The sequence below is a fragment of the Herpailurus yagouaroundi genome, unplaced genomic scaffold, assembly GCF_014898765.1.
Source record: "Herpailurus yagouaroundi ecotype Mexico unplaced genomic scaffold, PumYag 184, whole genome shotgun sequence".
NCBI classification, from domain to species: Eukaryota; Metazoa; Chordata; class Mammalia; order Carnivora; family Felidae; genus Herpailurus; species Herpailurus yagouaroundi.
Genome location: NW_024412415.1, coordinates 912,276 through 924,442, shown reverse-complemented (window position 1 = coordinate 924,442; position 12,167 = coordinate 912,276). Strand labels below are relative to the sequence as shown.

At 41.5% G+C, this 12,167-nt stretch overlaps 1 protein-coding gene across 1 annotated transcript in view; it reads left to right on the top strand.

Moving 5' to 3' along the window:
• Positions 1–12,167, top strand: part of RYR3 (ryanodine receptor 3) — a 529,492-nt gene that overhangs the window by 233,195 nt on the left and 284,130 nt on the right. Inside the window, exons 6-8 of the mRNA XM_040492205.1 lie at positions 2,949–3,061; positions 3,936–4,035; positions 7,866–7,959. Coding sequence (XP_040348139.1) covers positions 2,949–3,061; positions 3,936–4,035; positions 7,866–7,959 — 307 coding nt within the window. The remainder of the gene's footprint in view (positions 1–2,948; positions 3,062–3,935; positions 4,036–7,865; positions 7,960–12,167) is intronic.

The following is a 12,167-nucleotide window of genomic DNA, read 5'->3' as shown; positions in this document are numbered from 1 at the left end:
ACAGGAAGTTCCATTGTTGGGACTTTGGGTAGCCAAAGGGCAAAATTACATGTTATTCCAAAATTGTCAGTTCATAAGGGAATGATCCAGATTGTCTGATTTTACAGATGATCTAGGGGAAAAAAATGAAGTTTTAACGATGTGTGCCTGCCATCTCTGCATTGTGCTCAGGGATGTCTGAGAATTCCTGAGGAGAAGCCCTGCCTCTCCACTTTTTCTCATTTTTGTACAAAGCACAAGAGTGGGCTCCACGATGCTTTTTCTCTTAAAATGAGATTATACTTGCATTTGATTTGAGGTTGCTTTGTTTTCAGCTAAAGTGTTATTCTTAAAATATAATTTCCTCCAAGGTATTGTCAACCTTTGCTGATAATTACAAAATGAGTGAAATGCCACACTCACTGATTGTAAGTTGGCCACTATATATAAACCAGCTGTCAGTCTTAGAGCATGTAATCGGAAAAGTCCTATACGTTCATTCTGCTGACATTGGTAGAATGACTTTAGGCTTTTTGAGAGAATCGTTTGCTTTATTTTCCGTGACCCAATCGCTCATTCATTTCAAACTGTTCTATAGAACTGAAACTTTCCCCTGATGGGATTCAATCATATTGGCTGTTCTATCAGTGTCCTCTTATAGAAACATCCACCGTCATCTAGGAGATGTCCTTGGCCTCTCTCCTAGATTCCATGTTTCCTGGATCTCCTGTTTTTCTCCCTCATTGGTTTACCACGTCACTTTGGTGGAGCCCATTATCCAGTAGCTTTTACAGAAAAGATCCATGGGAGGTAAATCATCATCTAAGAAGTTTAAATCATGCTTCACAAGTAATTCATAGTATTCTACATTGGAAATAAATTTTTCCTCTGCATCTCGAAGGCTTTCTTCATTTTCTTCTAGCTTAAGGCCTGGCTACTGAGATACCTACATTCAAATTCCCAATCCTTTGTGTATGACCTGTTTATATTTTCTGAGCGCTACTTAAATCTTCTGTTTTGCCCTTCTGTCTAAAATTCCACAGTGCTGTGTTTGGGCATGGATCCTTTTTGTTCCAAGTCTCACAAGAATGGACCCTTTTGTGGGTCTCTCTTCACTGTGGTAGGGACTCTGGGCTTTCTCAGTCTGAATGCTTGCCTTCCAGCTTTGGGGAATGTTTAATACTATTTCTTCATTAATTCCTCACTTTGTTTTCTCTGTTCCTGCTTTCTGAAAATCCGCTAGATTGGTTTTCTGATTATCTCTTTACTCCTATTTCTAATGTTTCTCTTCATTCTTTTTTTTTTTTTTTTAATGTTCAAACATTTATTATTGAGAGACAGAGACAGAGCATGCACAGGGGAGGGGTAGAGAGGGGGAGACACAGAATCTGAAGCAAGCCCCAGGTTCTGAGCAGTCAGCACAGAGCCCATCACGGGGCTCAAACTCGTGAACCATGAGATCATGACCTGAGCCAAAGTCGGATGCTTAACTGACTGAGCCACCCAGGTGCCCCTCTCTTCATTATTTTTGGGAGAGTTTTTTCAACTTTATCCTATAAGTCTCTTGTTTCTTTCTCTCTCTTTCAGGATACAAGGGTTTTTCTCCAAAGGGATCATTCCTGGACACTTTCATTGCCATTTCATGAATGAAACTTTTTCTTATCTGAGATGATTAATTATATGAATTTTTAAAAGTTTTCTTTGGCTCTCCATAATCTTTGTTTTCTCCAAGTCCCTTTGCCCAGTGTTTGTTTTGTTCTTCTCATTCATGTTAGTGACTTGGCTCAGATGTCAGGTGATCCTTGGTGTCCTTTCATGTTTAGATCAAGGCAGTAAAAGCTGACTGGAAGCGCTGAATGTGTGGCTGTGGCTTGCCATCTGTTAAGCCTTACTTTTGGGTAATCCGTCAAGGATTACGCATTTCACTGGAGATGCCCAGACAATAGTATTTTTTATCTTGGGTGGTTGGGCTTCCCTAAAGAGGAATCCTTGAATTTGAGGTGAGGAGAAGACTTAGGATCACAGCTGGTGTATGAGGAATAGAGGCCCAGGGAAAGGAGCTGGGGCTTTACTAATCAGGGCATAAAATGTTAACGATTCTCTATTTTTAGCAATAGTTTTTACTTTCTTGTTTGACAGTGCTTGATATTACAAAACCATAACTTTGATGGTTGGTCATTCCATGGATTTAACTCTTAATCTTCTGTAGGGTAGAGAAGGAGGGGTCATCTGGCTGTGCTGGGTATAGAGAAGGATGCCAGGTGATAAAAGTTCCTTTATAGCTTTTAGCCAATTCTCCTGCTTTCAAGCCAATCTTCTGTTGCTACCTTCACAAGTAACTTATCTCCCATTCCAGAGACTTCCTGAGAAATTTGAAGCAGGAATGACCTTATTTCTTGAGATCAACTTCTCCCTTTTCTTACTTAAGGACTTGGGTGTTAGCTTGTCTATGCTGAAAGCATCTGTCTGCTTTCCTTTTGCCAAATTGTCTATTTCTCTTCTTTGCCATGAACTCCTCACCTGTTGTCTGAGTCTTTGTAGATTCAGGCCTTTTGAAAATCTCTGATGTTTTAAGTAGAATTCCTCACGTTTCAGTAGAATTTCAGGGAGAGTATGGCAAAAAATAAAAGTGTGTAAGTAGTCAGTAGACCCATGAAGTCAGTTCTTAAAGATTTGTAAGGACCTATGATGGAAACATTTTTCTATATGCATTAAAAATACTCAAAAGCTTCTGTAGTTTCTGGATTCCAATACTCTCTCCCAAACTCTGTTTTCCTATCACTGGAAAAAATGAAAATGATAAGACAGTCGAGCAGGTATGGGGCTAAATAGAAATTGAGGTCTGGAGTTTGTATGTGTGTGCACATGTGTGCTTGAGGGATTGTTCTCAGAAGAAAGGAGAATGAGGGACTGACTTAGGGACACTGGTTTCCATGAAGCAATGACTAACTCAAGGAGCATTTATGTAGGAGAAGCCTGTTGGTGGACCATACATCCTGCTTCCAAACAGAGATCCGAGGGAGAGAAAGTTCGAATTGGTGATGACCTCATCCTCGTCAGCGTGTCCTCTGAAAGATACCTTGTAAGTACTTCCTACCAGGCATCTTTTCATTTCTAGAATATTTTCCTTTAGGAACTAATGGCCAAGGCGAACTGAGCCACAATAGGATGGGTACGTTAAGAAACTTTTACGTGGTGTACTGGAGAGGTGGTTGGATTCTCTCCCTTGTCACATTCTCATGGGGCCTGGAATTTAACTGTTAGTTATCCTTTCAGAGTAAGATACTGGGCCCATCAAACTCTGCCAAAATGCCCTGGGCACTTTCTGAGAAAACCAACGTGAGCTACTATTACTCTGAATTTCTCACGTGGTTTAGTTCTTGTCCAGTGAACCAGCCAAAAAGAACAGGATCTAGGAAAATAAGCTTATGTTGGAGGAATGGAGAATTTAAAATGCTTTCGGCAAATGGGATGTCACAGTGGTTGAAAGATGCCGGTGAGATTTTGCACCTGGGGATGAGTGTTAGGCTCCCTCGGGTGTCTGAATATCAGAGAAGTGTCTAGAGATAAGTTTTTAAGCTTCTCAGCACCCATCTTGCCAGCAGATTTTACTTTGCCTAGAACAAATGCTGGAGTAATTGTTCCCATTTGTGAATTCTCTTCTCCCAGCAAGAATAGACATTTTATGACTTCCTGTTGAATCGGGGATCCAGCTGAGGGGATGAAGTCAACACTTGTCTGCCTCCTCTGTGGCAGAAAACTTCCTCTTCCCTGAAGGAAGTGTCCCCCTTTGAAGCATGCTTCTGGATTGGGTGTAGCAGTCTCCCACAGGCTATGCAGAAAGAGCCTGATGACAGTGAGATTCTTTAACTCAATGCTTGCGGTTTTGGGTGAGCTGCTTCTGCCAGGACCAGGCCAGTTATTTAAAGGATGTCTCATTTCTGTTTCTGCTGCAGCATCTCTCCGTATCAAATGGGAACATACAAGTGGATGCCTCTTTTATGCAAACACTCTGGAATGTACATCCCACGTGCTCAGGAAGTAGCATCGAAGAAGGTGTGCTTTTTTTAATATGCATTCAGCCCTCAGCCTTCCAGTCTTTCTTGAGCTGTATATATTGACATTTTCTGCTGCTTCCCAGCTCCTACCTAATGCCTTGCTACACAGCTAGCATTATTTTAGTCCACCTGAATGTCTTTCTCTGATGTGGGTGTGGATTATTTTCTGTCCTGATTTCTGATTACATGGACATTCCTGACAACATCTTTTAATCCTTTAGAGCCCACCATTGTTTTAGTACTTATGCATGCAGGATTTGGATATGTACTTTTCCTCTCCTGCTGACTTCTCATTTTCATTTATGGTTAATAGTTATCAGTGTATAGGCCCCAGCCACTTCAGTCTTGGAAGAGATTATTTGCCAAGAAGGTGATACTGTGACCATCTCTCCAGAGATCATAGGAAGGACTTTCTCCATAATAAAAGTGTGTTTGGTCATTTGTTTCTACTTGTGTTTTTGCAGGGCCATTTCACAATAACAAAATGTTCTCAGTGTTTTATTCTTCCCTTGAAAGTAAGATCCTCAAAGTTTGTTCAACATATCCTATTTCTTGGAGCTGGCAAAGTCAATGCACCTTTCAAGTTACAGAATTAATATACTGGCCTTAGCTTATTCATGGGTAGTATTGCAGCTGAGCAGAATAATCAAATGCCAGTGACCCTGTAGGTTATCATATTACATTTTGGCACCTTACAGCAAGATCAGAATTTTAAAGAAATACTCCTACTGTGGCTTTAATCCGATTTTTAATCTTGAGCCCAGTAGTTTCAAACTAGGAATGCCCTTCTATGATGACATGTTTGAAAATAGAGGGAAACCTAAGGGTGTCAAGGCAATGCTCCAGTTTTAGAAGGCATCGTGTTGTAGCCGAATAGTCAGGAAATGACAGATTTTTAACTCTGTCCACAACTCACGGAAGGCTTTAAAAAGGCAGGCTATGCTTAGCCCTCTTCTTTTACACCAAAACTAACTCACCACCCTGAGTCTGTTGTTATTGCCTTTCTGTAAGAAATCAAGAAACTGGGGTTCAGTCTTCTTGAAGGAAGAGTCTTGACTTACTCTTCTCCATATTTTTCATTTTCACTGGAGGAATAAAATTATTTCCCAGTCCCAACAGACAACTTGTGGAGATTAATTAAGGAGTGTTTGCAAATCACATAATAAAGGTCCTTATCGAAGTTTTGAGTGCCCTTGTAATTTAGCCTGGAAAGCTCATCACCTGAGTCATCTGGCCCTGCAGAAAATGCCCTCTCAGCATCCCCTGGTGAGAAGCCCACTTCAGCCCTGAGAGCATAAGTGATCCTCCTCATGACCCTTCTTTCCTGAATATTGCCCTCATAGATTTCAATTAGGAAGAGCCATAATGCACCAGCACTTGGCGATTTTCTGTGTGAATAGAATATTGATTGGAGAAGCCTGAGGACTGCAGAGGATAGGTCCAAATGGGGCGTGGCCTCACCATCATGAGATGACCGAGAGGTTAATCAAGAGCATGATCATGGAAGATTTTAATTTTTCGAAATAAATTGGCTGTTAAGATTTCCCCTACAGTATATCATGAAGCATTTTAATGCAAAAGAGGTTGTACAAGTGAAACTCTTAGTATAGTAAGGTAGAGGAAAATTGGGGAAGGATTTGTGAATATTCAAGGAAAGTTTAAGAAGAACTTGCCTTGCCTGGTTAAAAAAAAGTGAACAATGGAATATCACACTGTCCCTGTACAAAATACATTGATAAACAGCCCTTTCTCCTTTGGCATGTTTCTATTTCTTACTGTTAATTCAACACCCAGAATACTTCGGTAGTCCCTAGTATGATATAGCTGTGTGATTTTTTTTTTTTTTTGTAAGTCCTGATGCAGACTTTGAGCATATATTAAGTCCATATGTCTCCTGAGATCAGACTGGCCTAGAGAATTTTTTTTACCTAAAGTGATAACAAATTTACAAATTTTGCTTTCTTCGTACAAGTAAACCTCAGACTAGAGTCCTGCGCCTAGTATGTTTTTTGAATTAAGGCTCAGAATTTATTTGAAGACTAATGGGTCATCATGCACTTGAAGCTCATTGTTTTCCATACATCTTGGAACTCTGTGGCTATTGAGATTCCTTATGCTGAAAGCTAAGTGCTTATCGGTAGTGGCTCACTCACTGTGGGATATTGGAATGTCATTTTGCCTCCCCTTGGTGCTGTGGGATGGGCATCCAGGTTTTATCTGTGTCTGTTAAATGCATTTGAAAGCCAGCTTCCCCTAAGACAGCTCTTTTTTTATATATATGTTTTTTTTAATATATGAAATTTATTGTCAAATTGGTTTCCATACAACACCCAGTGCTCATCCCAAACGATGCCCTCTTCAATACCCATCACCTACCCTCCCCTCCCTCCCCCCCCCCTCAACCCTTAGTTTGTTCTCAGTTTTTAAGAGTCTCTTATGCTTTGGCTCTCTCCCACTCTAACCTTTTTTTTTTTCTTCCCCTCCCCCATGGGTTTCTGTTAAGTTTCTCAGGATCCACATAAGAGTGAAACCATATGGTATCTGTCTTTCTCTGTATGGCTTATTTCACTTAGCATCACACTCTCCAGTTCCATCCACGTTGATACAAAGGGCCATATTTCATTCTTTCTCATTGCCACATAGTACTCCATTGTGTATATAAACCACAATTTCTTTATCCATTCATCAGTTGATGGACATTTAGGCTCTTTCCACAATTTGGCTATTGTTGAGAGTGCTGCTATAAATATTTGGGTGCAAGTGCTCCTATGCATCAGTATTCCTGTATCCCTTGGGTAAATTCCTAGCAGTGCTACTGCTGGGTCATAGGGTAGGTCTATTTTTAATTTTTTGAGGAACCTCCACACTGTTTTCCAGAGCGGCTGCACCAGTTTGCATTCCCACCAACAGTGCAAGAGGGTTCCCATTTCTCCACATTCTCTCCAGCATCTATAGTCTCTTGATTTGTTCATTTTGGCCACTCTGACTGGCGTGAGGTGATAGCTGAGTGTGGTTTTGATTTGTATTTCCCTGATGAGGAGCGATGTTGAGCATCTTTTCATGTGCCTGTTGGCCATCTGGATGTCTTCTTTAGAGAAGACAACAGCTCTTAGTAACAGTTTGCTGATCTCCTTCCTAGCTTCCTCTTTATTCCCCATGGCTGCAATTTGATTGGGATTTTGCCACAAAATGGACACATCAAGATTGTAAGAGCTTATCCAGGAATTTTGTGTTGGATGTATTTTCATCCTAAGCAACTAGAAAATCCTTCCCTTCCTAATACTAGCAACATAATTTTCCTTGTAATGATGTGAATCGACACTTTTCACCCTACATTTTGATGTTGGACTTGCTCATCTCTGAGATTCTATTTAACTTTCGATGTTAGAATTGTTTTGACTTTCTTGGGGCGCCTGGGTGGCTCAGTTGGTTGAGCCTCCGACTCTCTTGATTTTGGCTTGGGTCATCATGCCAGGGTTGTGGGATCGAACCCCACATGGGGTTCTGTGCTGTGTGTGGAGCCTATTTGGGAGTCTCTCTCTCTCTCTCTCTCTCTCTCTCTCTCTCTCTCTCTCTCTCTCTCTGTGTGTGTGTGTGTCTGTCTGTGACTCTCTCTGTCTCTCTCTCTCTCAAATAAAACCAAGAATTTTGACTTTGTTGTCTTTCCTTCCTGAGGCCAGAATTCATGGAATCTGCCATTTTCCAAATGCTTCTTTCTTGGTGTTTTCTATAACTGACTCAATGCTGTGTGAATTTATCCTTTTTAAACCTGGTGTTCTCATTATTAAATTTCCCGTCAGCTCATAGTAGAATATAATTCTCTCACAGGTTACCTACTTGGTGGGCATGTAGTACGTCTCTTCCATGGTCATGATGAGTGTTTGACGATACCATCTACAGACCAGAATGACTCCCAGCACAGGTAAGCCGATAACATCATCCTTTTCCTAGGTGTTTCAATCTCGGGTGACTCAGACTAATCCACAGATGAATTCTGTAAGCATTGGTCAGTGGACATCAACCGTACCCAGCCATGGTATTGTAAAACAGGAATGGCAGTGCCCTGGAGCTCAAGCACAGGAGTACCTGGCCACACCTGTTGCTTCTTAGGCAAGCAGTTCTGTAATGCTTCCCAGTGCCTTCATTTTCTTTAAGTGCTTCTCTGAGGAGTTTCTGGTAGCATTCATTGTAGATTGAAGCACCCACTAATCTTTCTAGTGAGTTTGTGCACTTAACTCATTCACCGGGCGCTTCAAAGGCAGATCATCTCTCTTTTTCCCCTCTCAGGTGCTAAGTAATTGAGGTGGAGTTTGGTGATTTCATTTTGCTTATTACTAAATAGGATTGGAGAAACCAAATAACAGTATCCAACAGGAGCTAGATTTAGCAGGGATGGTGCCAAGGGACACATGTAGATGACACTTCTGAGGGTGATGCTTTCTGTGATCCTCTGCTTAACTCCTCAACGAATGCTTTTCAAAAATTCAAAACCAGGAGATAGACGATACTAATCCAGGTCTTAAATTCATTCTGCAGTGTCCCTTGGTAGCCTGTTGATCACCAAAGGAACAGAGCCCAAAAAGCTTGACCCCTGTAACTATAGAAACATGGTAAATAATTAAAAAAATAAAATTGGATCCAAATTAGGTGGAATTTGTGACAGCAGTGGGTGATCTCCCAGTGGTAATACATTCTATGTTTTTGTGAATTGCCTGTGGGAACCTTGTTAACTGAATTTCTTTTACTTCATTTGACACATGGGATCAAGTCCTCACAACTAAGAGATCCTCTAGCTCAGGCTCCTGCCAAAGGTCACTTACCGGCTGCTTTCAGGTGGCAGCTTAGAAGCCAGGCTGCTGACACTCCCACCAGTGCTTGTTCCTGATCCGATGAGCTATAAAAGGACCTTCAGGAGCAGAGCAGTGTGCTCAAACATGTTAATGTATGTCTTAGAAACCATGCATTGGCAGTATGTATCCCTATTGTGCTGAATCTCTTCCTACTTGCTCTGTCCTCTGAATATCTCTCCATGAGAACCAGATGTGACCCAGAACACTGTCTGGATGCATAAAGTACAGACCTGTGGCAAGTGCCTAATTAATTCACTGACTTCCTCCCTGGCATTGGTCCAGTTAACTGACAGTTATCTCTGAGATACGGTGTTAGGCTGACCTAATTTCCTTAGAATTAAGGATTCCCTACCCTAAATAATGTCATGTGATTGTATGCAATGGTGATTTTCTTTTTCTTGATTTTAAATGGTAAAATGATGCAATAGCCCAGGTACTATCTTTTAAATATTCTGCACTAAAGGGAAGATTTGCAGGTGGGTAAAGACCTGAAATTTTAGGAATTTTGCAGTCAGCTACCTCTAAGATGGAATACATCTGAACTCATTCTTTCTTCCTATTCCAGTTCTTCTTGAAAGGGCAGGAGTTTGGAAAAAAAGAAATAACCTTGTGCATGACCCTTGACCCACCCCCCCCCCCCATCCCCAACACACACACATTAAATTTGAACCAAATTAGTAGCAGCCTGGGCAGAAACTCTGCTTGGAGAAGCCCACCTTTTGGTGGCCATTCCTGGCGAGTACTTTAACAAGAGCCTGATGAAAAAGGAAAGACTGTACAAATATTTGAAAGGAGGTGCTGGGAAGAGTGAAACAGATGGAGAGGAATTTCCCAAATGGCATCCTGAAGCAGGCATGCATGCCATCATTGAAATAAGACAAAGGTGACCTTCCCTTTGTTGAGGATTCTACAGGATCTAATATGTATTTGGGGGGGGGGGGGGGGAATTTTACAGGTAAAATAGCCTTATCCCTTTCCTTTATAAGGAAGCATGAAGGGGTGAGTAAGCAGCTATTCATTATACTACAACCTGAGATTCTGTGTCAGCGGGTCTCAATCAAAAGAGGATGCAACCTCGTCATTGTCTTGTGGTGTCAGGAAAATCCTCAGAACTGGCCAGGATGGCCAGGAATACTGAAATCTGGGAGACAACAAAGGAATAGGGAATCAAGAATGCACTAAAAGACACCAGCAGCCATGAAGGCGTGCAGGTGATTCCAGAGTAAGGGTGCTGACTTTCCAGAGGAAATCATTTCTATTCCTTCTAAAGCCTGAAAGCACCAGGCCGGGTAGAGTAACAATCTAGCATTCTGAGATCTGGTCTTTGGCTGTGCCTCTGGCTTGTCAAGCACCCTGGGGTAAGTCACTTAACCTGTTAAAGCTGAGGCTAAGCTGTCAGCCAAGCTTTCAAAGTGCCTCAGCTCACCACCCACTCTACACTTCTCCTTGGGTAATTGTCTTATAGAACAAGAACAGGTTGTTTCAACCTCTGTAACCTTACAAGATTAAATGGAGCAGGCTGCCCTCAAGTTTCCCAGGTGGGAGGGACTAACCTTCCAGAATTCTTCAGATGTCAGAGGGAGAGAATTCTGTAACCCTGTGACCTGGGGTGAGCTGCTCCTACCCTCTTCACCTGAGAGACACTTCCAGTCCTGAGTGGGGAGACACATAAATGAAAACCTCAGCAAGTGTGGGTGAGTAGGAGGTCAGCGCAATGCCATTACCATTCTAGGCTTGGCACAGAGACACCTGGGCAGTTAGAGCTCTCAAGTTACACAGGATTTCTTTCTTAATATTTACTGTGTGTTTCCTGATTCCATATACATTTGGACAAGGTTTAGAATGTGTTCTATAATCCCACCACCCAGAGGCAACCACTATTAACATAACATTTCAGTGTTTCTGTGCCATGTAATGTGTTATTCTATATTTGACATAAATATCTGTATTTAAAAAAAAATTTTTTTAAGTTTATTTGAAGAGAGAGTACACAAGTGAGGGAGGAATGGAGAGAGAGGGAAAAAGAGAATTCCAAGCAGGCTCTGCACTGAAAGTGCAGAGCCCTAGGTGGGGTTCAAACTCACGAATCGTGAGATCATGACCTGAACTGAAATCAAGACTTGGATGCTTAACCAACTGAGCCACCCAGGCACCCGTATAAACATCTGTATTTAAACAAAATTTGGATGGGGGCCCCCTGGGTGGCTCAGTCGGTTAAGTGTACAACTTCAGTTTAGGTCATGATCTCACGGTTCGTGAGTTCAAGCCCCATGTTGGGCTCTGTGCTGACAGCTCAGAGCCTGGAGCCTGCTTCAGATTCTCTGTCTCTGTCTCTGTCTCTCTCTCTCTCCCCCTCCCCCACTCATGCTCTATCTCTCTCTCAAAAATAATTTTTAATTTTGGGTAAATTCATCTATGAATATTTTTGTGCATGTCCTTTACTTTAAAAAACACATTACCTTTTCACAACCATTCTGTGACTAAAGTCCTAAATCAGGCTCATTTTATAGATAACAAAGCTCTGTACAGAGCTGTGAAGGGACTTAACAAGGTCACACACCTAAGAGAGTCAGACGGAGGTCTGCCCAACTCCCAAGCCGCTATTTTCAACCAACTCAAAATGATGTTACTTATTCAGATAAAAAATAATAATTGCCCATTTTCTCCTCATCTCTTCTGATTACCTGTTGTCTCAAAATCTAGATCAAGATCCTCGGGGAGCTTGAGTGATTCAGTTGTAGTATAGAGAAACCTTCTGTGGTGGAGGTGGGATTTTAAATTAGTGCAGTTAAATGCAATTAAACGACCAGTCTTGATCTAAGGTCACAAGATTCTCAAAAAGAGCCTGGATTCAGTATACCAGGTAATCTGGGACCACTATGCATGAGACATACTCTTCAACAAGGATAGTTAACTTACATGTGTAGGTTGGTCCCTATTGTATGGCTTGAAAAATAGAGGTTACTGATCATCAGATAAATATCAAGCAAACCCAAATCAAGGGACATTTTACAGAATACCTGAGCACTACTCCTCAAAATTGTCAAAGTCATGGAAAATAAGGAGAGACTAAGAACAGGCCAGAGGAAACAAGGGAGACAGGACAGCTAAATGCATTGTGGTATTCCTGGATTGGATCCTGGAACGGGAAAATAAATATTAATGGAAAAACTGCTGAAATCCAAGGCAAGCCTTGATTAGCTAGCGATGACATAGCAATGTTGGTTTGTTAGTTTTTACAAATGTAACATGTACATTTATGTGTAGTATAGATAACATT